Here is a 27,002-nt window from a genome sequence, read left to right as displayed (position 1 = left end):
CTAGGCTAAATTTAAACTTGCTATTGATAGTAGTCGAGAATTAACCTTTAGTTTTTGGCACCCTTACTACACACATTCGGTCATTTGTGGATTAATTTTCATCACTTTTACAAGTATATATAAATTATTAAACGATTTTTATATATATTTTTGGACATCTTTGGAAAGTATTTGTACAGTTACCAATATTCATAACAAATTGTAGATAAATTGTTATAATTAAATATATTAACGAAATGAGAAAATTGACTGAATAATTCCCGAAGAACAACGTTGATTTCGGACATATTATTAATCAAGCGAATATATCATCGTGTGTCCCAGCTACAAACTCTGACGACTTTGCTTGTCTGTAATATAATTTATAACTGTCCGTCTACTATTGTAGACTATTGTAGATCAGCGCTGTGTGTGAAGTCGATAACAGCATGTTACAGAGATACGAGATTTGTGATGGTTGTTACAATTAGCTCTATCTTGCTCTACTGTCAGATTTGTGCTCAGGAAACTTTAGACGTGCTCGAACTTAGACACGAGGACAGATATTAAATAAATAATTCAATGGTGGTCAAAGAGCAGGACGCTTATCCAACATTTTATACAATATCATTATGTTATTTGAAAACGAAGATGTAAAAAAAGTGCAAGTTAATATCAAGTTAATATCAAGTTCAATTCAAAGTCTACTTAAATCTAAAGTTTACCAAATTTAATCTAAATTTCTTCTCTTCTTCTTACGTTATGCCTCTGGCCTGTGTTACACCTCTCTCATATGCTTGCGCACGCTAATTATTCAATTGTCATGAGCATATGAGACCTACAGTTTTTAACTGTATCTAAATTTAATCACATAATCTAAATTTAATCACATTTATTCTAATCTAATCATCAAAATTAAGAATAATAATCAATTCATGATTGCGTGTCAATTTCGATAAGCCGAATCCTTATGCAGTTTATAGAACTGAAAAATGTATTTGCTTTGTATATGAACATTATCAAGCACCAATCTGTGATCAAAAATAGGCTTTTTCCCTTATTTAAAATAAAGAATGTTCTCTGAAAGAGTATTAATACATTAAATAATTAATAAACTTTTAAAAGGACTGTAAGATTGAGTTCTGTATGCGCTAATTCTGTCACTAAAAGTGCATATAACGAATGATAATTGCGGAAGTACATTCCATCGTCTACGTGCAGTTTCCACTAGCGAAGAACCATGCATACGTAGGTATAATACACGTGTGCATGTAACGGATACGCACTGAAAGATCATATGCCCTCAGTGGATAATGACAATCTATGTACAGAACTGGGTCAAATTCGACGCTCGGATTGGTTAGACTCGCTAGACTAATTAACGTACCCATGTAATGCATTATAAATTCGAATTGTAAATTACAGCGCGTGCATAGATTAAACTATGTAGGCTTGTCTTTTGATTATAGGTACAATGGCATACGAGATACGATAGAGATAAACGCAAGTGTTGGTCTTTACGTAGAAACCTGAAACTATCATCACAAACATTTTGTTAAATTTTATTTATACTCATTAAAAATTGCAGACTTTCCTCTTTTCAGCGCAATTTTTGTTTTTTCAATAACTGAATGTTTTCGAAAATAACAGCTGATTAAATTCATACATTCTTCCTGAATGTACGGACATATTTCGTATATAAGTTTCATTAAGTTAAAATTAATTAACTTTTTAATTTTTTAACTTAACTTTTATCTTTTTAATTTAGCACTACCCAACCCTGGTAACTAGTTACATTTAAAAAGTAACATTCCATTCCCTGACCAAAATCAAAATAAACTATGTTAACAGTTGTAACAAACTGTCAAATTAATATAAAATAATATAGAAATAAATATGATTGATAAAGATATTGCATAATAAACATTTCAGTCATAAATTCTTGCAAATCTATTGCATAGAACATTCTATTTTTATCATGTAATTTATAAAAATATTATATTTTGAGGAATAAAAAAAAGAGAAACAAATATATTTTTACATCTTTTACAATGATTTTCGATTGAACTTAATTTCGAAGAACACGAGTCTAATCCTAGGGAGATACGAGATAATACCCCTAGCTTTATTCATGCGTGAGAGTACGGAAGTGGTATAAAAGCGAAAAGGTCGCTAACTGTGACGAAATTTGATGCACTTTTAGTCGGTATCAACAAAGGGAAGTTACATTCCGTGCTAGTAATCGCATTTACGGCCGATAAACGCGTGTCAGTGCGCTGTGTGCGTTATGTAACGATTGCGTAACGAAAGGCTATCTGATGCTTGCACCTGACGAAGAGGGCCATGCGAAATCAGGGCAAATTTGACGAAACCGTGATTACGACGCGGTTAGTGCCAGAGTTACACATCGTCACGTTGCAACATCTATATACCGCGGTAATCCCTAAATCTACCGAGCGAGCGATATCGCTAACGAAGCTGCGATTCAATATCGCGCACGAGAAATAGTGCCCGTTAAATTCGTTATGAAAATAATGAAATAAATATACGTTTTCATGCCAAGCATCCTAATTGATCATCAAAGTTTTAATCTAAATCTTTCTATTTTAAAAGAGTTGCTTCTAATATGATTTTTCTGATAAGTGACAAGAAGAGAATATTTAAAATAATGAGATAGAAAAATACAATTTATTTGACTGTAATTATCTTTAGTTAATGTAAATGTATTGGAAGACAATTGTATTATATAAAATGTATCTATTGTTTAATTTGGATAACCATAATGTAGTATTAATAAATAAATATATATAATTATAAATAACAATATAATTTTCTTACGAATATATAGATCAAGATTATATGGTCATTTAGCAGCAAAAAATAAAAAAGAGAAAAATCTTGAATAGAATCAAATATTACATTCGGCGAAACTACGACGCGACTCAAAATGGGGTTGGGTGTGTTTGCACTGCGGTAGCTGAATAGAATCGCAGGAATAGGATCGAGCGAAATTTAGGTTCTGTGGAATTAAAACAGTGGAAATCTCCGAGCGTATTCGAAGAACTGCCAACTCGTATGCGAGCCAACCGCATGACTCCAGTTGTCTAAAAGATCTGTTACTCGGATTATCACAATTGTTTCATTATGTAATTTAAAGAGAAAAAAAGAGAATATTCTTAATCTTTTTTATTAGAGTTTAGGACTGCGAGCGTTGAAATATGTATTGTATAATATGTTCATTGTCTCAATTCGAAGTTATTTATACGTCGACACTGTTTTAATCAGGTTTGATAAGATAACAGATTTTTACTTCAAATTTATGCTTGATAAACAATAAAATCTTTTCGTAAATAGAAAATTATTTATATCTCGAGATTAATCATAGGACGGGTATTTTTCATCAAAAATTGTCGGGTTACAATGTTCCGGAATAAATAATTCGCTACAAAAATATCGTTTGACTTGATTTAGAATGAATTATTTGAGAGCATCTCATTCTAGTATGATCGTATCCGTATTTGGAGGTACCACTTGGTACGTAATATCGGAAATGCAAAAGGACGAGATATTAGATTCTGATCGATATTACAGTCTCATTCTATGAAATTACATGATGCTATAAACATGTTTCCTCTTTATCCAATCCATTCTGTCTTAAATTCTTGTTTTTATATTTCCATGATATAAAAATGGTAATACATATCGCAAATATTATTGTAGCATCAAATCAATATGTACATATGTTTAAAAGATGCATTGTATAATTATTACATACTGCGCTGCCGTATTAAATTTTAAGTAAATAATGTATCAATGAGAAACAAATCGGAAATTGCATAGTTTTAACGAATAATCTCAACTGATCAAAACTTTACTATCAGATGTGCATCTAAATATACATATTACTATTAATTCAATTAAATAAAAAATATATTCGGAAAAAATATGTTTGAAATGAATTTTTTAAAATTATATTTCATATCTCTTTTAAGATTTTTATTCTGCAAATGATCATGATTTATTGTCAGCTATTTTAAGTGATTGTGTGGTTACTTTTTATCTGAATTTGCTTTAAATTTCTTTTTATGATTTAAATCTGGTAGCGAATATTATAAGGCTTCTGCGTCCAATTACCACTACTATGTATTCCAAATTGTGTCATAAGAAAGTATACAATAAAAATTTTTGCAAAATATATTAATATGTGAAAATATATTTCCATAAAGCAACACTTACAATAAAATCGACTTGTAAAATATACTGAAAATTCTCCTTTTGTTTTGTTAATTACATAAATATATTTAGAAGTAAATTATACATAAAAACGAAATAATTTATCACAACTATGACGAACTATTAAATTAATAATATATGTATGAAAATGTAAATATGATTTAATTTCTCTCAAAAATACAAAGATAGTCTTTTTTGATATGCTTTATAAATCTATTTTATCGATTGCAAATATCATTTTATTGAAAAGTTCTACTCAAATATAATTTACAAAAATTTTTAATGTGTGTTTTCTCTCTTTTAACATCACAGTCGGAGATAATAATAATGAATGAACTTCTAGCCTTAATACTAGAAACTAGAAGTACTGGGAGGTCATTAACCGTTTCAATTTTTAGATTAATATTATATTTCTCGTGTAGAGATAGGATAAAGATAAGATCTGAAATTCTCTGACTTTCTAATAATTATGTTCTTTACACTGAAAAATATTTTATTTTTTATCACTTTTTTTAATTTCATAGTAATTTATTCGTTTGGTCTTTTAGTGAATAAGAAACGTTAGTATATACTTCTAGTGTTACGAATAATGGTTGCAGCACAACGCATTTGTTTTCCAGAGGATATTAATTAAGTCACTTGTAATCTGCGCCATGTTGCGAACGTGACATATTTTCACGTAGTACTTAAGGGTCCCCGCCTTTTCGCGCATATATACGGCGCGACGTGCTCAATTAAATCGGCCCTCTTCTCGAGAGGCAGGAAACTCGAAGTGACAGGTTTAGACGTTTGAGCGTGAGATCCGCAAGCGCGCGGCTTGCTTGCTGTTTGAAGAGTCTCGCGCGCGCCTCGGGCTCCATTTGACTGCATTGACGATTCGTGCGGTGTAGTTTATCGGGGTAAGTTTCCGCCCACGCGCGCGCGCGGTGTGAAACTTTCGTCGAGTAATCCGTTACGAAAGTTACCGGGCGTAACGTGCACGGAATTTCCGTAAATACGGATAATCGAGAAACGTGCCAGCTACCACCGTTGTATTTCTCTTTCTCTCTATGCGCGCCACATCCGAGGCCGCCTCGCAGCTCGCAGACGCGATTCGGAATTGAGCTGCCGCCTCTTTCTCTCTCCGGTCGACGTCACACCACACGACACTGCCAGCAACGATTGGCATCCGACCGATGTTTGCGGTACGACACAAAATAAAATTTCACGGAGCGTTTGTCCACGAATCCGATAGGCGTTTTCGTTGACTGAAGAAACTTAAAGTGAAACGTGCCGTGAGAAACCGGGTTAACGAAAAAATCGGGAAACAATGCAAAGCGGTGTCGAACTTGATTTCGAATATTTTGATATCTGGCAATGGTATAAATAAGATAAAAATTTTTATTTATATATATATTATCGCTATGATACTGATACATTGTAACACTCGTACATTGTTTTAAAAGGAATAAATATTAAATACAAAGAAGAAGAAGGAAGTATATAATAGAAATAAACAAAAAAAAAGATATAATACAAATTAAAGCCCTAGACACAATGCAAGACAACAGCGACAAGAACAGAGATATATAATTGTTGTCTCCCGTTGCATAATACCGTAAAAGAAATAAAAAGGCAAATCAATCTGATCTCATATATAGACTATAATATACTCTTTCATCTGCTTCAAGATTATAGCATATATAAATAAAATGAAAAATTTTAATGCTGGCGCTAATTGGTAAGCGATAGACACAGAATTCCTACTTGTCGGAAATTTATCGCTACTGCCTTATTCTGTGTTCCTATGTACGTTGACATATTATGCATTTCCGAATGTTGGATTCCTCTGTTTAATAACGCTATCGCTGACGTAGCGTTATTTCTATCGTTATTACTACTGCCTCGCGTTGTGTTTAGGGCTTCAGAAATAGATAATTTTGCATTTATATCTATTATATTAATATATAGATAATATCACATCCTTACTTCAAAAGTAATACAACTTAAAAAAATTAATTTTCCCTGAAAAAAAATTTTTTTTTCAATTTAATAGGAAATTACTAATTAATCAAATAATATCGGCAGAAAGAATATATGTTTAACATAATGAAATGTCATTTTCGTCACAACCCTTAAAAAATCATTCTTTTTAAGTTGCAATGTTTTGATGATTTTTTAGGAAGTTAATTTAGTTTAATTTTTAGATGATTGATAGAGTAATGTTTATATCTATCTCATTTATATACCCTTAAAAAAGATTTCTGAATTCAATGCTATTATTCTTTGATTTTTCATAAAATAGGATCAATATAAGGATCATTATATATTTATTGGAAAAGGAATATTATATATATTTACTCTTAAATTAAAAATTCTTAAATTTATAGATTAAAATATATCCAGTTCATCGATTTCGCTTCAAATAATATATGGTATGACGCCAACACTGCGCATTATAATATCGGGTAAAGATTTATTCCAAACGTAAGAATACATAAATTTAAATTTATATATGTTACTCTTGCAAAAAAAGTTAATCTTATAGCGAATTCGATTTGGATGCACTCAGTCTGCACTCGGTGTACATTAAAGTCGACGTACATAAATTAACGTAAAATGTGTATTCAATATAAATATAAAAACGGATTAAATCATGAAATTCTCAATACATTTTATTGTGCTGTTAAGTAAAATTTGTATTTTATAATTTGAAATATTTACATTTTACTTTTGCATAGATTAAATTAATTAGCGCGTACAACGACTTCAATATTTACTATATAACGCTATACTATGCACTAGTGCGTTCAATTAAATTCGTTATTATATAATTCAAGAGAGAAGAATAGGAATTATTGATCTAATTTTAAAAATTAATATTTTATTTATATGCTGCATATGGTTGCGATAAGATTAAGTACGTCAAGAATATTTTTTCTTATTATCAAAAATTCTTTCTGAGAAGATAATAATTCGAAAATCATATTTTTTTTAATTACATATGTCATTTTTGAAGCAAGGAAGCGATATAGAAAAATCAAGCTCGAATAGTAAGCGAGTAATAATTTGCTGATAGATTGTTTAAGAAATTGTCAAAACAACAATTTTTATGTTTTATTTCTCACGTTTTTAACTGTGTACTTAGCGAATAGATATAGCTTTAATTAAACAGTGGCAGCGCATGCATTGTCTCGCGAGATACTATTCCCCGTGGAACGGAAAATAGTCTCGCGTCCTAGACACGTTTCAGAATGTTATTTTCACAAGCATTTCACTCGCGACCTCCTTGAGCCTCTGTACTTCCGGTGCTCTCTCGTCCTTACCGGAATTCTTACCCGGGGAAAAGGCCGGCATGTTATCGTAACCGTCGACACGGTGGAAAAAGGTACCTACCATTATGTTTTCCTTTATTCCGTCCACAAGGAGACGTCACTTCGCAGAAAGATGAAGAAAATGGGCTCACGACATTCTCATTTGTGCTACTTTTTCGAGATGTATTTCGCGATGCGACGTTACGCTGTCGTCGCGTCCTTTTTCTTCTCTATTTTTCATGATAAAGTGGCTCAATGAAGGACTATTCCCAAGGTATTTTAGCGAAGTGTAACGAATTTCAGAGCTTCATTCAAAATCCGTTCACGTTGAAAATAAGCGGAACGGACAAACGCATTCGCCGTTTGGTGGCACATCAAACATGACTGTTTAATATTTATTACAGATAGATTTTGTGTGTTTTAATAAACGTCTCAAATAAATCGTCTAAGACGGAAACCATATCAAAATTAATTACTTTGTTAAAATTAACAAATCTTTATTTTGATATACATACGTATACAGAGTGTCTCTTAAGTAAAGTCGGGGCCGCATTGGGATGTAGAATGGGTCAAGGGGAACAAAAAAGTCTTATACCATTTTGAAATATCCGCCTGTAAGAAGTTACTCACTTTTCGAATTAACTTATTTTGAGAATTGTGCTGAATTGTGCTAGGTTTGTGCTACATTGTGCCCGAATATTAAAGTCAAAATATGAAAAACACGCTAGATAATTAAAAAAAAACGATATTTTAGGTCAGCCCCCAACTTTGCGAGTTTTTCAATTTTTTTTTATTGTGCTAGATTGTGCTAAGTTGTGCTAATATTGTGCCAAAATGGAATCTTTAAATAATGACAACAGAAGCTATAATAAAAAAATGATTTTTAACAATTCGGAATAAAAATAACGCTTACGTATCAGTTATTCAAACACCATAAGATTGTATATCTGAGTTATGCTAACCTAGCACAAGTCAGCATAACCATTAAAATCCTCGGCTCAATATTAAAGGCACATTACTCTTGCTCGCAGCTCTTGGCGCTATGCTTTTTGGCAATTATTCGAGTTCGTATTGCTTCGATGTGAACAATATTGTAAATCTGAATTGTGCTAGGCTATCACAATTATTTGTCTTGAAACTTAGAATGGAAAACTGCGTAATATCACAAATAAAATTAACAAGCAGTTTAGGCCTTAGTGCACACGATAATGTTCTGGTTCTTTATTACAATGAATTATTCGTATTTCGGATTAATTTGCATTACTTTTACAAGTATATAAAAATTATTAAGTGATTCCTACATATACTTTTAACATCTTTAGAAAGTATTTATAAAATTGTGTATTTAAAAAAGGGAAAAGAGAGCGAGAGAGAGAGAGAGAGAGATATAATTATTTAGTTAAATGCCTATATATAGTATAATATAGACTATATATAATATGTACAAAAAGTAATACAAAAAAAATGTGCAGCACACAAATGATTAAAAAATCTCTTTGATGTCGAGAAATCTAACCTGTGAGTTCTAAATCACTTTCAGCAATGTCTAAACTATAAAAGACATCCGACCGAGGGAGTAACCACTCAAAAAATAGATGTACACTTGAACTTTGGACCTCAAGACTTCACCGGACTTCATCGGAATTCATGAATTCATCGGACTTCGTTTGACTTCATCGGAATTCATCAGACTTCGTTTGACTTCATCGGACTTCCCCGGAATTCATCGGACTTCATGAATTCATCGGACTTCGCTTGATTTCATCGGACTTCATCGGAATTCATCTGACTTCATCGGAATTCATCGGATTTCACCGAAATTCATTGGAATTCATCGGGTTTCATCGGAATTCATGAATTCATCGGATTTCGCTGGACTTTATCGGACTTCACCGGAATTCGTCGGGCTTCTGATAGATTGTACATCGGAATTCAAGAGTGGTTACTCCCTCGCATGCGACTTTACCGTCGAAACTCGCCAGCGTTGGAGCCGGCACCCTTTGGCAATAAGCGGCAGAAATTAAGTTTACCATCTAATAATATCGGTAGAGAAAAAATATGTTACTAAGGGGATCCTAAACCAACAGGAATTACCGACAATTGCAGATTGTCAATTTCTCCGAATTGGCTTTATAGACTACCAAATCCTTTTACACAATAAAAGTATGCACAAATGGAACACCGGCCACACTAAATTTGATGAGAAAATCGGAGAAAAAATTAAAAATTCACTTTATTTCAGCTCTCACGTCAGGTTATAATTCCCTTAGTGCAGAAATTCTGTAGTCATACGTTCCAAATGATATCTTCCCCGGAAGCATATGATATGTACAAACAATCTTGAGTTTGCGAAATTGTGATCGAAAGTCTAATAAAAACGATTTTCCAAAATTAAAGTCATTTTTTTTGTATAACAATTATTTTTTTCCTCTTTTACAGATTCGAAAATCCTTCTCCAGGATTAAAGTATACATATTAATACGTGTTTGTGAGGTGGAGTTTATGCCGAGGACGACAAAAAATTTTGAAATTGATTTATTTTTTATCATTTCTTAGTGTAACATGGTGTCTCAAGCTGTCAAGCCGTGACAACATTTGCTTGATATGAAAATTTTGCAACCTGTGCTTACGAAATAGTAATCCGCAAACACGTAGTTTGCACGAACATATAACGTCGAGTTCTTAGAATTAGACTTAGACTCTTTATCGCGACGAATTTGTTACACGAAAATTGACACGAATGTGCGACTGAATGTATCATAGATTGCGTGAGATATTGGTGTGGTAGTATATAAAGACATGTCAATGCGCTGGAAAAACAGCGATGTCTGATGACTTCATCGGTGTTCGAGCTTCGCTTTAGGATCCCCTTAAGGGGACCCATAAAGTCTACCGTATTACCGACTAAATCGTAATTTTTGTATAACAAATACTGTTTTCTCTTTCACAGATTTGCGAAAATCCTTTTCCAGGATTAAAGTATAAACATTAAAAGTATTTGTGAGGTGGAGTTTATGTCGAGAACAAAAAAAAATTTTCTTAAGATTTTAATTTCGAAATTTTTTGTCGTTCTCGGCATAAATTCCACCTCAAACACATATTAATGTGTATACTTTAATCCTGGAAAAGGAGTTTCGCGCGAATCTGTGAAAAAAGTATTTGTTATACAAAAATTACGATTCAGTCGGTAATATAGACGGCTTTAGGATCCCCTTAACATGATTAATGTCATTTATTTATCATTTTTTTTACAACTCTTATAAAGCTACTTTTTTTTTAAACAATTTATTATGAAGTTAAGTTAGTTTACTTTTATTGATTGATAGGACATTACCCTATTAATATAGGGAGATTATTTAAGTCATTTATGATAATAACTATTAATCATGTTTATTGAGTTGTATCACTTTTGAAGCAAAGAAGCGATACAAATTATAATTTACTTTTATCGCTAAATATGCATATTTAGCATATATATAGTTTATATTATACTATAGTTTATACATATATTATATTATAGATTCTCCAAAACAAATACACTTATTTATCGATAAAAGGGTGTGAATACAGACCTATACATTATAATTATTTAAGAATAAAAATGACTGTGTTACTAATTGTAAGTTCATGTAGAATCCATTGTTTAAATTATTAATGATTGTGCTCATCTTTAATGCAATTAATGTTTATTATTATTGGCAAATAAATGAACATTGATAAATTAAAATTGATGTGTGCTTTCATATGTACGCTTTTATAATATAATTGGACATTGAAATGAAAATTGCGGAATGTATTATAACTACGATTAAACGGATAAATTTCAATTTGAATAAATGAAGTTTGAATAAATGAAAAAATCTATGCAATATTGTATTGTTTTGGTAACAAGAGAAAAAGATATATATTTTTTAAATTTGTTAATTTCTTTGGGATTCTCTTTTTATTGCTGGTGTAAATAAAGAATTATTATTAATAACTTTTTTAGAATAGATATACAATTTACAATTATTTTTAATTTATTATTTTATTAACCCTCTATAACCCTGTGTGACTTTGAAGTATATACTATATCGATATTTAGTTAAATAAGAGGGAAATAATTGACTATTATTGGTCAATTTTTACAGATTACAACTAGTACAAATGATCCTTTAATGTTTTGCAACAACATGTGTGCTTTGTATGCACAGTAAATATTTTTTTAATAAGTAGAATAAACTGTAATTTTTATTTGTTCAAAGGACCCTGCACCAACCTTTTGGCTCTCGGTGAAATTGTCTGAAAATTTAGTATGTTGTCCTCCTTACTGTCTTGAACAAATGTCTCTCAATGGGCACAAAGTCCAAAAATGCCTAGGGTCCGAGTTATGGAGCGCTAAAGTATGAAAATGTGTCTATTCGTTCGATGATAATCGGTAAGATTGTAACGTATTCATGTGTGTGTGAGACCGGGAATTGATTCAGCCAACTAAGGCAAAACTGACACAAACGTTATACATGTAATATTCAATATAATATATTATAGGACTCTATATGTGATAACACAAACTATAGAAATCAAAGCCTTATTCGCATTTTCGAAACGATCTTAATTATGTTGAGTGATGTATTAAAATTTGTAAATAATTAATTCTTATTGCGAAAAATATTATCTGGGCCGGGACTCTCGAAAAATCCTCGAAAAATCATCATCGAAACTTTAAATTTGAACAGCCACCATTTTGTTGTAATTTAATTTTTCGGAATATCGATTGATTATAGACTAGGGCCCGTATTCAGAACGCGCTTACAACGATGTTAGCGCGCTAACATACTATACTTTACGTCACGCATATTATAAAATTTCAGAGATAAAAGCGCGTTCTGAATACGGGCCTAGATAAATTCATATATTAACTAAATTTTTCGGGTTTCTTTATTTCAAATTTCAAATAACCTGGTTTCGAATAGCAGTGGTCACTGCAAATTATTAATTTATTAATATTTTTACGTTTAAAAAATATGAAAACTTTCTCAAAGTAGGTTCTTTAGAATATAAAAACTTTTATACAATAATATGCATATACTTTTTTGAAAAAAATTCACGAACATTCGTCTTTTTCGGTCCTCTAACTAGGGAACTATACTCCCTTAATTAACTAGTGTTAATTAATTAATTGAAAGCGCGTACTAATTAGTATTTAAGATACAATTACGAAAATCTGTAATGCAGATATAATGGGATAATTAATGCCTAAGTTCAATGCTTACTTTGACGAAATATTTTTTGTTAATGAGTAAAATTTTATTAATAAGTAAATGAGTAGCTTTTCAAAAAATGAGTTTAAGATATCGACAATTGTTTATTGTTGTTATTGTCATGTTCAAATAATGTCATGCCAATATAATTGAGGCGAAACTAATTCTCCTGAACTTAAAACTTGATGTTAGAGCATCCACCCTCGTACCGTCAATTTAAGGACGAAGTAAGTTGTCGCTGCGGTGTCGCGCGAAAGGTATTATCCATTGTTCCCGGAGTGCATGGGGTTTCGTAATCGGCTGAAACGTCTGGCGAATGCCCCATGGGTATCCCATCGGCGCAAGAGTGTTGGATGCAGAAACGCTTTTGCGTAATGAGTAGTTGAGATTCCTTGTTAAGGAGCGCTCGAACTCCGCACTGTGGCTTCCGCGGTTCCCAACAGATTTCGGCGCTTCGCCGAGTTTCTTCCTACGGTCCTACTTCGTAACCGATTCTGTGAAGGATGCATCTCGGCATGCACTCCGTAAAGCGAGTTGATTTCGATATATGTTATTTCGAGAAGTCAACCGCGTAATTACTCGACTCCTTTCTGAGTTTAAAATAATATGTGACATATATATAAGGTATATATATATATATATATTCTCACACACGCACGCACGCACGCACGCACGCACGCACGCACGCACGCACGCACGCACACACACACACACACACACATATATACTCTACAGCATTTCCAAATAATTAGCAGTACTTTAATTAAGGAATTTCATTAAATCCTCACAAATAGCGTGTGAATAGTACTACGGTTTTGTCAAAATAAACTCTTGTGTTGTTCTCTAAAAAGGAATATAAATTATACCGAGAGATTATATTTGCTGCAATAACGATATAACTAAAAAAATAGTCATTTCTTTGATGCTTGCAGAAAAACAATAAAAACATAAAAAAGAAAAACATACTTTTAAAAAACTGTTATTCCTTTGCAATAAATTATTGTAACAAAATTGCACTTTAACATTAACATTATGAAATATTAATGATTCGAAACATATTCAGAATCATTTTCTAGACAATTTGTTTTTTGAATTGTGTCATTGTTGTAATAAATGAATGATACGTACATACAATATAATATATTTGAAGAAATATCTTTTAAATATAAAAATGAAAGAAAAAACGATGAGAAATAGAATTGTATGTCAATTTACTTTATATTATTTGTAATACTTCTTCAAAACGCATGACTTCTAATTTTCTCGTGCCCACATTAGAAATATGATTTTACAAACAAATTAAAAATATTCTCCTTATAAATCTAGAATACTAAGAAATAAAATTAATTTACACAACAAATAAGAGTTTGAATAACGGTTGAAGTTGGATTTTAAATAATGCTTAATTAATTTCCATGTGAATTTATATATCACATATGTAGTTATTTGAGACGCGCGCTAAATTGGTTTTTCGGACTTAGAAACGCAACTGAACTAGGGGAGACTGGGGACAGTTGTAACAATGCGTATATCTTTTAAATAAGAGATAAGATGAGCATATGAAGAACAAAGAAAATCCCTATAGCACACATCCACTCACATCAATCGATGGCTAATAATTTCTCACTGCTTTACTAATGAGAATATTTTATTTTAAATTGGCCAATTAGCAGTGTACTTTATTGAATTCCACTCTTTCATTTTTAATTATAAAAAACATACAACTTTACTTTTGACTTTATGTGAGATTTTGCCGTTAGATAAAATATTTTTTCTTTTCATTATAAAATTATATAAGTAATTTTTAATACTTTTGTTAGTTCGAGCATACAATAACAATATTAAAGAATTAAACATTTTACTTGTAGTAACTGTATTGTTCTTCTTTTAAAAAAATAAGTAAAAGAGAGTTACATAATGTACAAAACGTAACATTTTTCCTCTTCAAAATGAGGTAGGTACAAGAAGACATTAAAAGCTATAAAAATATCCAAATGGAATTCATTAACATTAAAAATTGTTGGAAATGTCATAACAAAAATTGGTGCAATGACGTTCTTATCAGTACAAAAGCAAAATCTCCCTCCTTTTATTTTTATTCTTATTCCGATTGGCGTACGATACATCTCTGAGTTGATAGAAAACCTCTCTCCGAAAAAATTCCACGATACGTCCATGTCTAGAGCGCTATATTGGATTGAAGAAAATGGTGAAAGGATATCAGTTTTGAAATTTTGTTGTCGTTCATAGCATAAACTCTACCTTACAGACACGTATTAATGCGTATACTTTAATCCTGAAAAAGGGTTTTCGAATCTGTAAAAGAGAAAAAAGTAACTATTATACAAAAATTATATCATTTAATCGGTAATGTAGACGACTTTAAGATCCCCTTAACCATAATGGAAACAAGAAAAGTGAATTATTCCTAGATGCGAAGTAACCCAAAAGTAGAGCAGACAACCAATCACAATAACCCCATTTTTTGAAAATCCAAAATGGCTGATGGCGCGTTGTCACAGCTGTTCAAATTTCGCTCGTAAAGAATAGAGTAAATATGATCATAACATCCATGTCCCCCACCCATTATACGAATGATTCATCTTTCTAATGCCCTTAACAACGTCCACCAAGAGACTACAGCACATTGCCAGTTTTGTCTAGTTTAAGCGTTCCCAGTAATAATTTTCATAATTGTCAATTTAATGTAAAAATAATAAATCAATCTTCTAATAAGATATAACTCGATAGATTGGGAAGAAATAAAAAATTTTATCCATCACATAATCTAATTATTGTTATAAAAATTATTTCATATAAATTAATGTTCTGTTCTTCAAGAAATAAAGGAAGACTGAGTGGAGAAAATCTTTTACAAGTAAAAGTTTTTTTATCTGTAGTAATTAATTTATCATTTAAATCATTTTCCGGAAGAATTTTTTGAATAATATTTGACATTATTAATATAAATTGAAATATATTTATATTTTAAAAATATCCATATTTCTATTTCTCTTGTCAATGAATATATAATAATATCTGCGCCCTTTATTCTCTTCCGGCTATCTCATATCGGCCAAGCTTCTGTGAATAAATAATTCGACAGAAAATTAAGAATTCAAGATGCCCGGGGGTCGTGTCTGTACTTGTACAGTGGAATGATGCTACTCTATGTTCCAGAAAAAGATGATTAATTACTTGGTAATATCGTTTGATGAAAAAAAGAGAAAGAGAAAGGAAAGAAAAATATAGAGACAATTTTTCTTGTTAAAAACATTTAAAGTGAATTTTGTATTTTTACTTTTTTTCATTTTTCTTTTTTTCAATAAATTGTATATTCGATTGCGCATTTCATAGTAATGAAACAAGTATTTTGTTTCTATTTTAGATAACAGAAGTTATTATCATACTTTATTATTGATCGTTTATTCGATTGTTTATCCAAATTACTTACACAAAAATACATTGAATGTAAATTCGATACATAAATATTTTTAATGCTTATTACACGAAGCATAATAAAAACAATTTTGTAATCTAAACGAAAATAAACTCACTTTATAGGTTCTTATCATTTATATTATAATATCTAAAGTAATTCATTTAAGGGAAGCCTAAAGCCATCTGTATTACCGACTAAATCATATAATTTTTGTATAACACTTTTTTCAGAATTTTTTTTAAATTTTTTAATACCATATTTTCTCATGTTGGTAAAAATAAGAAAATACAGTACTAAAAAGTTGATAAAAAATTCTAAAAAAATTCTTAGAGCTCTATGAGAAGAAAATAAAAAATTTTTCTCTGTAAAGTTGATAATATTTGAGTAAAAATTATTGAAGACCAATTTTCGGCAATTAATATCTTATTAACTGTTGCGAAAATTGCAAAATGGTAGAGGACTTTTCTTCTTGGTTTAGTCATTCTACCCCTGTGTGAAAGATTTATCGTTACTTATCAAACACCCTGTATATGTTATGTGCATATAAGTTGTTTTTCTCAATCAAAAATGGAATTAAAGAAATTACTTTAGGTAGTAACATCTCTTTATAACATAGCAAACTAACTCAGCAAGTTGCAGAATTGTCACGTTCGTGTGAGCTAGTAGTAATCAAGACCGAAGAAATACAATGGTAGTAGTAATAGCGACAGTCTGAAACTACGTCTCTCTTTGCGTCGTATAATTTCCCAATTTGCAAGAATTCGTATTGCTGTGAATATTAAACATGAATTAAATTCACGAAGTTGAATTCACTAAAGGTCCATCCTGTGTACGCACAATCGATTATCTTTGACAGATGTCTTAAATTAAAAGGTGAGATTAAATGCTCTGAAATATTAAAATAGGTACTAATAAATACGTTGCTAGATGAGAGTCATTGACAGTATCACGTTGACCCTGCTCTCACGAAAATAGATATCTTACAGAAACGATTACAATATGCTATGCGTAAACTCAGCATACCGCCAAAATATACATCGACCCAATTGAAACTGAGCTCTGTGGCTGGCTGATCTGTGCTAATTAATTACTGCACTGCCGGCAAATTCATTACAACAAACACTGTTTCTAACAATAGTAGCAGCGAATGTTTAGCTACATTATCCTCGCCGTCCGTGTCGCACGGCTGCTGCGGCCGGTCATATTGAACCGTATACGTGTAAATTTTGCGTGGTCGGCACGCTATGCGTATTTCGCACCTACATATTTTCCATCGAATTTGATAATTACCGCGGAGAGTTGACGCGCCGTGTGACACCACAAATAATTATTATCATACACGGCTCAACGAAATGCGATTCGGCACGTTGTTTATATCAAAAGTTTGCTCCTGCATGTAACTGACCGCAATTAATTCTCTCGTTGAAAAGCGAAGTTAATCGCGATTATTTACTCAAACATGATCTATATTCCAACAATCCAACGTAATTTGAAGCAACATATAACAACGTTATATTATATGTTTCTTCGCGCGCACATTTCCTCTTTTAAAGATATTATTATAAAAAAAGTCTTCGTAAAATATTATACAAATTTAGACCGATGAGAACAAATTTAATTAAATAAGAGAATTCCTATATTCGATCAAAGCAGATCTTAGTACTTAAATATTTCTTTGTGAATCTATATATGTATCTGATTCTCGAAAAGCTATTATGATTATAAAAATATTAATACTATAATTAGATGTTAATGAAAATCTTAAATCTGCAAATAATTTTATTGCAAAAAATATTGCCTCAGCCACGATTTAAATCTGGGTATTCTTATAAAGACGCTTATTAGCATCAAAAATTATTAAATTGCTTGTCATTTAATAAGTGATATTATTACTCTGGTTCTGCTTATGATTGCGTTTCAAGACCGAAAAAGATTTCAGTGTGCTGTTTACAGAATCATGTATATACACTCTCAGAAAGGATTTTTAATATCGAGAAAAAAATATTCTTGACGTACTTAATCTTAGTTCAACTGTGTACAGTACACTGTTAAATCTGTAGTGTCAAATTTAACGTGAGTCGCCATTGCTCCTACTCAATCATATCGTTATTTTATACTAAAGCAATGGCTATATTTGACATTATATAGTGTCAAATTGACACAACATAAACTGCACAAAACTGCTTCGCGGACATTTAATGTGTTCATGAATAATTTTTCGATTAATAAGAAAATCTAATAACTTATTCTTATCCTCAATAACACTTAGAAATTCGTACAGTCGCATATTGAAAGCTGTTCACAGACTGCGAGAAGTATGGTGATTGTTCATAAAATACTTGTGACTGTGTGACTTTCTGACTTTGTTTATATTCTTTAAGAGATCAGTACGGTATATACAAACCTCACACTATTCGTATTATACTTCTTATACCAATATTATTTTGTACATATTATAGAACTTTAAATTACTGTATCTCCTAAACCAATGCCGTCCCCCACTTAATTTTTTCAGATTTAAGATTTTAATTATTCGGAACATTCGCCGATTCAAGAGACGCCGCGCAGTGTTCGCTGTTTTTTTAACTAAGATGAACCCATTGAAACTCCATCCTATAAAAAATACATTTTGTATACAATTTAATAAGGAATTCAACGATATTTTTTTCAAATTTTAATAAGTGTTTGGTGAAAAAAGTTAATTAATTTAAATTGTTAATAACAATAAAAATTGCTAATGTTTTAAACAAACTGAGATAACATTATAAAAGCGCTTAATTTCCCTTTTAAAACCGTTTTTGGATGGTCTTTCTACAATAATTCAAACCGGAGATATTTAACTTCAAAGTAGAGCGGATACTCAATTTCGTACAAACTTCCATGTGAAAAAACTTTAATAAAAAATTTTTTTTAGAGTGGCATAAACTCACATATTATTTGAAATGAAGTATATATCACGTAACAAAAGTTTCAATCAATTAAGAAAATGCGAGGTAAAAAAAGTATCTGTTTTGTCCAATTTTCTCAGGAATCGTCCATATATGATCAATGACGAATTACCTATTAAGGCTCAGTTCTACAACTCACGATTAATTCTTAACCAAGTTTCAACTTATTCCTCAGATCTTTCCAATTCTTGACTTAAAAGTTAACAATGAATTATGGGCCTTAAAATAATTCGTTACTGATTCGTCATGTACGTACGTATAAATATGCGTGATTCACTTTAATATAGTCCAAAAATTATTTACATTATATTACATTACCATTATGTAATATAATTTTTTATTTGATAATAATTATATGTATCATATTATTACGGCAATAATAATGATAATGTTGATGAATATTACTATTGTGTTAACGAACATGATAGTTTTGTATAGAATATTAAAATAATTATTTTGGTAAAATGATATTTCGCATTGTTATACGTTCAAATATTGATGAATCGAATTTTGGGAATTGTTCCCTTGTTACAGTGACGAAAAACGGAAAACACGATGCGAATAAAATAAATAAAAAGCCGAGGGGTTCGAAGATAATGAACGTTTCTCTATAGCGAACTTACACTCTTCGTTAACTTTGAGAAAAGTGAGATAAATTCGCAGAGGCGAAAATGTCGATAGAAATACCCCGGAGATATCGCGGTCCAACTATAGAATGCTTAATTATAACGATAATTAGCGGGCACTTTTGCGATGGTAACTCCCGGCTCTCAGGCGTCGATCCTTCACTTTGGATTCCATATCTCAAGCTCGAGTTTGAGAAGTATAAATGGAATATGATTTTGCTCTAATTAGCTATCCCCGGAATTGAGAAACTTTCTTAGTCTTTGTACAGTGACTTCGACATGAACCCATACAAAATACTTTTACTCCACATTACATTAAGTTATCACTGTGACAAGAAAGCATTCTTTTTGTCATTGAAAGAATTTCCACAAAGGGCGGTATGAGAATTTGGAAGAAAATTTATCATAATAAGAATTATTTTAGAAATATTGTTAAATTACATTTCTGAAATTAAGAAAACAACAATTTTGATCAACGTTTTATATCTCAACGAGTAATAATAGATGTTTTTTGTAGAACTTTTTACACTGAAAAAGTATATATTTCTTATATGTGGATTACGTTCCTTATACGCTCTTGATTTATTTTACAATGCCGATCCCGTGTAGAACATTACTGACGAGTTACCTTCTTTTCATTTAAAAATCTGATTTATTCCGATTTATTCACAGTTGACATTATTTTACTACTACACTGAGAAAAAATATCTTAATTTCAAAGAACTTATTTACTCGTATTCAAATTAATTATTACTTTGGATCAATGAAAATTTCTTTGAAATTAAGATATTTTTTTTTACTTTAAAAAACATTTTAAACATTTTAAACATATTTCAATATAATATAAACGAGGCGCTTTCTGTTGACAGTTGAGAAGCAGAGATATGTCGCGAGTAAAGTCAGAAGTAATCTTCCCTGGATAAAATCTTTAACCGTCTATTGCATTTGACAATAGAATACATGTTTCAATAGTCGGATATTAAATATTATAATCTGAAGTGTGTGTCCTATCAAATCAGTGTGGGTTATCAAATCAAAACGCACACATATCTGATAAAATATTTATTTCGAAGAGTTCTTAATTAATAATAATATTAATATCTAATAATATATTAAAAATATATGTCCTTTTTAAACACAATTTCATCACCAATCAATTTTTTTAAATTTCGCTTTGAATTTCTTATCTAATAAAAATAAATTTGTAATATGTTATATTACAATATAGCTATAAGATAATTAAATATTTTTATAATATATGAAAATAAATAAGATATACTATGAACTCCCTTTTTTATTATTTATATATAATTGTAAGTGATATGTTAAAATAATAAAATTTACAAGATTTCTGTTTTCAAAACTCCAAGTAGTGATTTTTATATATTTTACTCTGTAAGGTAAAAAAAATTTTTTAAATTGTTCAAATATATATATATATTTCTAGAGTTTTTTTAAAAAATAAACTTAATTTTTCAAAATCTGTAAATGATGAAATTTTTTTTAACCTTGTATTCTTTTTCATCAGCTAAAAATCCGTAAGAATTACCATTCAGGAGTTGAGAAATAGTAACCTTGTAAATCAGTGAAACTAATACAATAGGTCTGTTCTCTGTGGTTGAACTAGTATTTTGGACAATGAGATAGATATATGTTTGGTATTTGACAAAAACGAGAAAGTTCTAGTGTAGTCTAGTGCATCAGGAATATAAAAACATCTAATGATTTATCGTTGAACTTTTACTCGGAAGAAATACAGATTGCCAAATCGAGATATCAAATTATCTGTGAAATGTGAGAATAGGATCTTCATGAACAATCTAGTCCTGATGTTAAAAATTTAGGTGGCTCGTTGCTGCGAAACGACGGGTTTCTCGAAAGCACTTGTAGCAACGTAACGACGTCGTAGAAGCGTTTAATGAGCCCGCGCCTGACAACGGATTCTCTCTTTTCTGTGATTTCAGCCCTGCGAGAAATCGAGCGATTTTCGCGCGGTACAATGCGCCGCCTTCAACAATGTGCCATACAGCGGGCAACTGCTCAAATGGTATCCCCATTACGACCCGGCTAGGCCATGCGCTTTGATCTGCCGCGGCGAGCAAATCCTCGAGAATAGCGTTAGACGGTCGCGACAGGAAGTGCCGTCGGGTGAGAAGACGCGCGATTCCACGGATAGCCTGCTATTCGACAGCGACGAGACGATAGTGGTGCAACTAGCGGATAAAGTGGAGGACGGCACAAGATGTTACGCGGAGGGTACGGACGTGTGCATAAACGGCGAATGCATGGTGAGTGAAATTTCATATTAAATCGCTCACTTCCAACAACATAACTAAAAAATATATCATTGTGGGGTTGCTTGCACAAAAAGGACAGAAATAAAAAAAAGAAAGAATAAATTTTAGAAAAACTTTTATTTCTCTACAATCAATTATTATGTCAAAATTGCATTTCAAAATTGAAATTGCAAAGTTACGATGATTCAAAATATTCAAACTTATTTTCTAGAAAACTTCTTTTTTGTTGTTGTAGTAAAAGAGCGAAGACTTTTGTCGATAAGATCGTGATACATTTCAGTTTTTGATATAAATTTTTTATATAAAAAATTGAGTGTAACTGTCAAACAATATTTCTGTCAAACATTAATATTAAATTAAATGTTAATCGGTATTTTTCTCAGAATTTTTAACAAACAAAATGTTACCAATATGCTAGCAGTTTACCAGTGAATTCGAACACAATATTACGGCAGATTGACATCAACTGCAGCGCCCGCATTAAATCCGTGTTCTGCTAGAAGAGAAATGTCTGTCGGCGTAATCAGACAACAGATTGCTAACGGAAGTACAGAATCTATCATTTCGTAATTATTTAAACGGAACGTTTTAAATCAGAGGAATCATTAACCACCAAATTATTACAATTGGATACATATTATTACAATAACAAAGAAATTATTACTTACCAAAAGGCAATTTCTTATAGTCAATTTGCCATAATATTCTGTTAGCAAATTTCATTGTACAGCCTTAGCCATAAATTATAAAGTAAATTTATGGTATTTTTTTAGTGAAAAAAAGCGATAATAAAAACCAAAGAAAAACTAACAAAATATTAAAATTGTTATAAAAATATTTATTATTTTTTAATCTTACTTTTTAATTTACTCTTTGTTAGATACAGAATTAAGACATTTATGTCAATCTGTGCTTTATATTTATGACCAAGACTGTATTTCCATTTCAACAATATATTGACAAAATTTACAGATATTTTGCAAAATTTATTGTCAACTAACCGAAATTTAATTAAGACAATTTAGATTTACTAATCAGAAAATACGGTAGTATTTTGAGTGTCAAATGTACATTTTATACTCTTTTATAATCGATACGTCAAGAAATCAAAACAATAGAGTTTTTTCGATAAATATTCACAAAAGACCAGCACCTTTAAGAATTACTGACCTTGACATATGTTGTCAAGATAATCACACTGAATGACCTCCAACAGATTTTAAGGTACTTCTACATAATTTGCAAATCGCAAAATATAGTTCGCAAACGCAGACGCAGAATGAAGATTTGCGTTTGTTTTTTCATTGCATGCAGTTGGTTTTCGTCTGTGTGTGTCATGGTGGAAAGACATAAAGGTTAAAGGTGAGCTATTCTCATGGATGCACAGTAGCTTAAAAATAGTGGGGATCTGACAACCAATCATATTTGAGCCATATTATAAAAATCCAATATGGCTGATGGCATGTTTGTTCATTGTGAGCGCGTGAATTAGTATGCATTTGAAATTCGAGCGCTTAATATAGCTCATATTTGATTTGGTCGTCTCCCACCCTTTTCTGTCATTATGCGCAATAGCTCATCCTGCTCACCTTACGTCTTTCCATCATGATGTGTGTCTTGCGTACGGTGATCGTCATTCTGCATCAGCATTTGCGAACTACGTTTTGCGATTTGCGAATTAGCCGAATAATAAGCGACGACACACTCATCCATCGCTTGTTATTCATTAAAGTGGTTCTTTAGTAAAGTGCCGAAAATTTAGGGTGCCTCACCAGGATCCACCCTATCATTTCAAAATAATCCTTTTTAATAGTTAACAATAAAATTATAACATTCAGCCTTAAACAAAATTGATCAAATTGTCATCTTTCTTAACTGTCATCACCATAGGTAACCATATATATGTTCATTATTGTACTTTACTTGAAGTTTTCTTATTTCCAAATCAAGGATCTTTTCTGGCCATAGTGATATTGTGGAGATATGATTATAATTGCACATTTTGTCAATACACTGGATCCTTGATTCGAAATTCTAATCTATGTCAGTTCGATTTAACATTACAACAGATAATGACCCTTAAGAAAGACGACAATTTGATTAATTTTGTTTAAAGTTGAATGTTATAATTTTGTTGTTAACTATTGAAAAGGATCATTTGAAATAATCAAAACGTTTAGTTTTTAAGTATTTGAAATAATAAATAGTATTTAAGCATAAACGATCCAGCGTGATTATTCTAGCCCTAGAACAATTAAGTTGAATAATATTCATATAGAGTCTGCTACCGAAATATTAATTTGCAATTGAATCGTATCAGTTATAATTAAATAGCAGTATTTTCTGTATAGTCTAATATCAATTAAAGCATTAAAGTCAATATGATGAACGAGGATCGAAATCTCTCTCTCTCTCTCTCTCTCTCTCTCTCTCTCACACATACATTCTTTTTGAAATCTTACCCTTTAGCATGGACAGGTGGATTGAACTGAGGCCTTGACGTCATTATTCTGCGCTTATTGTGACACGTCATTGATCCGTCGCTATTGAAAACCAACCGTACTCGACTCTTTATCCCGATGCTCTCAAACGTCCATCATAATGCGGTATGACGTGGAAAAGAGAATATGGCATCTACTTCATAAACGCGGCATCACATATCAAAACACAAATTATAAACGTCGTATATTCTTCCAAAAATACTATTATCACTACTATCAAAATTCAAAATAATCAAGTGAATGAGATTCTTATTGATAATTATATGTATATTATTTATCATTTATATTTCTTCAATTTAGATTGAATCTGATCGTGAAAAAATCTAAACATTATGTGCGAGAAAATACTCGTATATACATATGTGTACGCATGCAAATGTATATAATTTTTAATCACATTTTTAGGACCCCGCACTATAATTATATGAAAAATTGAGTTCCGATTTCTGTTTACTCATCACTACTATCTCAGATTATGATGTCAGAAGTGAGAAAAATTACAATAAAAATTGTTGCAAATAATATTTGAATAGAAATATTTTTTAATAAAACAACATTTTGAAATCGATGGAATGGACTTATAAAATATAAATGAAAATTATCTCCTTGTTTTGGAATTAAATCATACGTTTATTTCTATATATTATTATTAATTCTATATATTATATTAATTTGACATTTTGTCATAAAACTGTGATCGTATATAGCTTATTTCGTTTTTAGACATGCATAATTCATTTCCAGCTATATAATTATTAATTAATAACATTTATTAATTATCAAAACAAAAGGAGAGTTTTCGATATATTTTCCAAGCACAATTTTTTTTTCAATTATATTGTTATTTTATTGAAACATATTAATCATTTTGCAATAATGTTTATTGGGTATTTTAGTTTCTAACGTTATAATCTGAAATAGTAATGAGATGATAATTAGTAAACAAAAGAAGCCTTAACTCAAAGAATTGGTTTAAATTTATTCCTTTAATATTTAAGAGTACATAATAACAATTTGCACGTGATAAGACGTAGGCAGATGTCGAAATTATATTAGAAATTAGTTTCTATTAATATATATTTCCATTTTTTTTAATATTTCGGAAATATATTATAATTAAAACTGCAATTAAACGTTACTCATGAAAATGTCGCTAAATGCGATCTAATCTTTGACTTTCTTGATTTGGATAAAGAGATAATTATCGATTCTTAACCACGGTATTATCGGAAACCATGGTCTGTCACGTGCAGACCGCAATATATTAGATGCGAGGGGCATTAAGCGATAGGTACAGTGCGCCGCTTGTCAGTCACTATGAATTGTCGGTCAACACGTGAAGGCCTTTATTCGTTAATTATTGAAATATAGCGATACTTACATTCCATTAATTTAACCACAATTTAGTCGCTAATGAGGCACATTGTGGAGCTAATTTATATTACTTATATTTTTCACGTAAGATAAATTTTGGTTAACTGTTGAGAAAATGATCAGTTATTAAAAATGCATATTTGTAAATGAAAAGTATGAAAGATTAAAAAATTTACTGGGAAGTATCGTTACGTTTTTTATGTATCAAATATGGAATAGTTCGGATTATCTTAGACAAATTGATATGCATCCGAAATGTGTAAATAATTCGAAATAATGATGTTTTTGAATCAAAATAACATTTTGATTTATTAATCTATTTAACTACTCCTTTGCATTGTTAAATCGATGAATCGCGATTTGCCTAGTAGCTTGGGAATTTACATATTAAATTCACCATTAGTTTGGTCACTGCGTTTTGAACATCGATATAATCCGATCTGTAATTTTGATCGAATAATTACTCAATTAATTAATCAAGAGTCGCGTGTTGAACTGAGCAATATCCCGAAACGTTGCCTGAAACAATAAATCGAAGTATAACCTTTACATGCGCATAAAAGCTATATTTGAAATTAATCATATTAACGTAAATGCAAATTATATTAAATTATCGACGATGTTTAATATGAAAGTTGATTTTACATTAATCAAAGATCAGAGCAATTAAAAGCAAAAAACGGTAATATTAGAAAGGTTTTATGTATAAATTAAACATACGTGTGTGTGCGTGCGTGCGTACATGCGTGCGTGCGTGCGTGCGTGTGTGTGTGTGTGTGTGTGTAAAACACTTCTCTGTAATTTTCTCGATACCTTTTTTTCTTTTATTGGTCAATAAGTAAGATTGAAGAAGAATTTGACAAATTATTAATTAAGTTGATAAAAGCAGCGTTCTTAAATACTTTGACTTAAGCCCGGGATTAAACTGAAGGCGTTACTTACGAATTTAACCGCAATTGCCACGTCTCTTGTCGAAACTTCGCAAGATGAAACTTCTGAAGTTAGTAGAGAGAAACTCTGAGAGGTCGAAGAGAAGAGATTCGCGCGGATGTCGGCGCGTAGGCGCATG

The 27,002-nt window shown here is 31.0% G+C and overlaps 1 protein-coding gene across 1 annotated transcript in view; it reads left to right on the top strand.

Annotated features, from left to right (window-relative positions):
- The window catches only part of nolo (ADAMTS-like no long nerve cord), a 276,431-nt gene that overhangs the window by 197,758 nt on the left and 51,671 nt on the right, over positions 1 to 27,002 (top strand). The window contains 1 exon segment of the mRNA XM_018452805.1: positions 21,726 to 22,049. Within this exon segment, the coding sequence (XP_018308307.1) occupies positions 21,726 to 22,049 (324 nt within the window).

This window comes from Mycetomoellerius zeteki, unplaced genomic scaffold (genome assembly GCF_001594055.1).
Source record: "Mycetomoellerius zeteki isolate Tzet28-1 unplaced genomic scaffold, Tzet1.0 scaffold35, whole genome shotgun sequence".
NCBI classification, from domain to species: Eukaryota; Metazoa; Arthropoda; class Insecta; order Hymenoptera; family Formicidae; genus Mycetomoellerius; species Mycetomoellerius zeteki.
The sequence above is the reverse complement of the archived record's forward strand: the minus strand, read 5'-3'. Positions and strand labels throughout refer to the sequence as shown.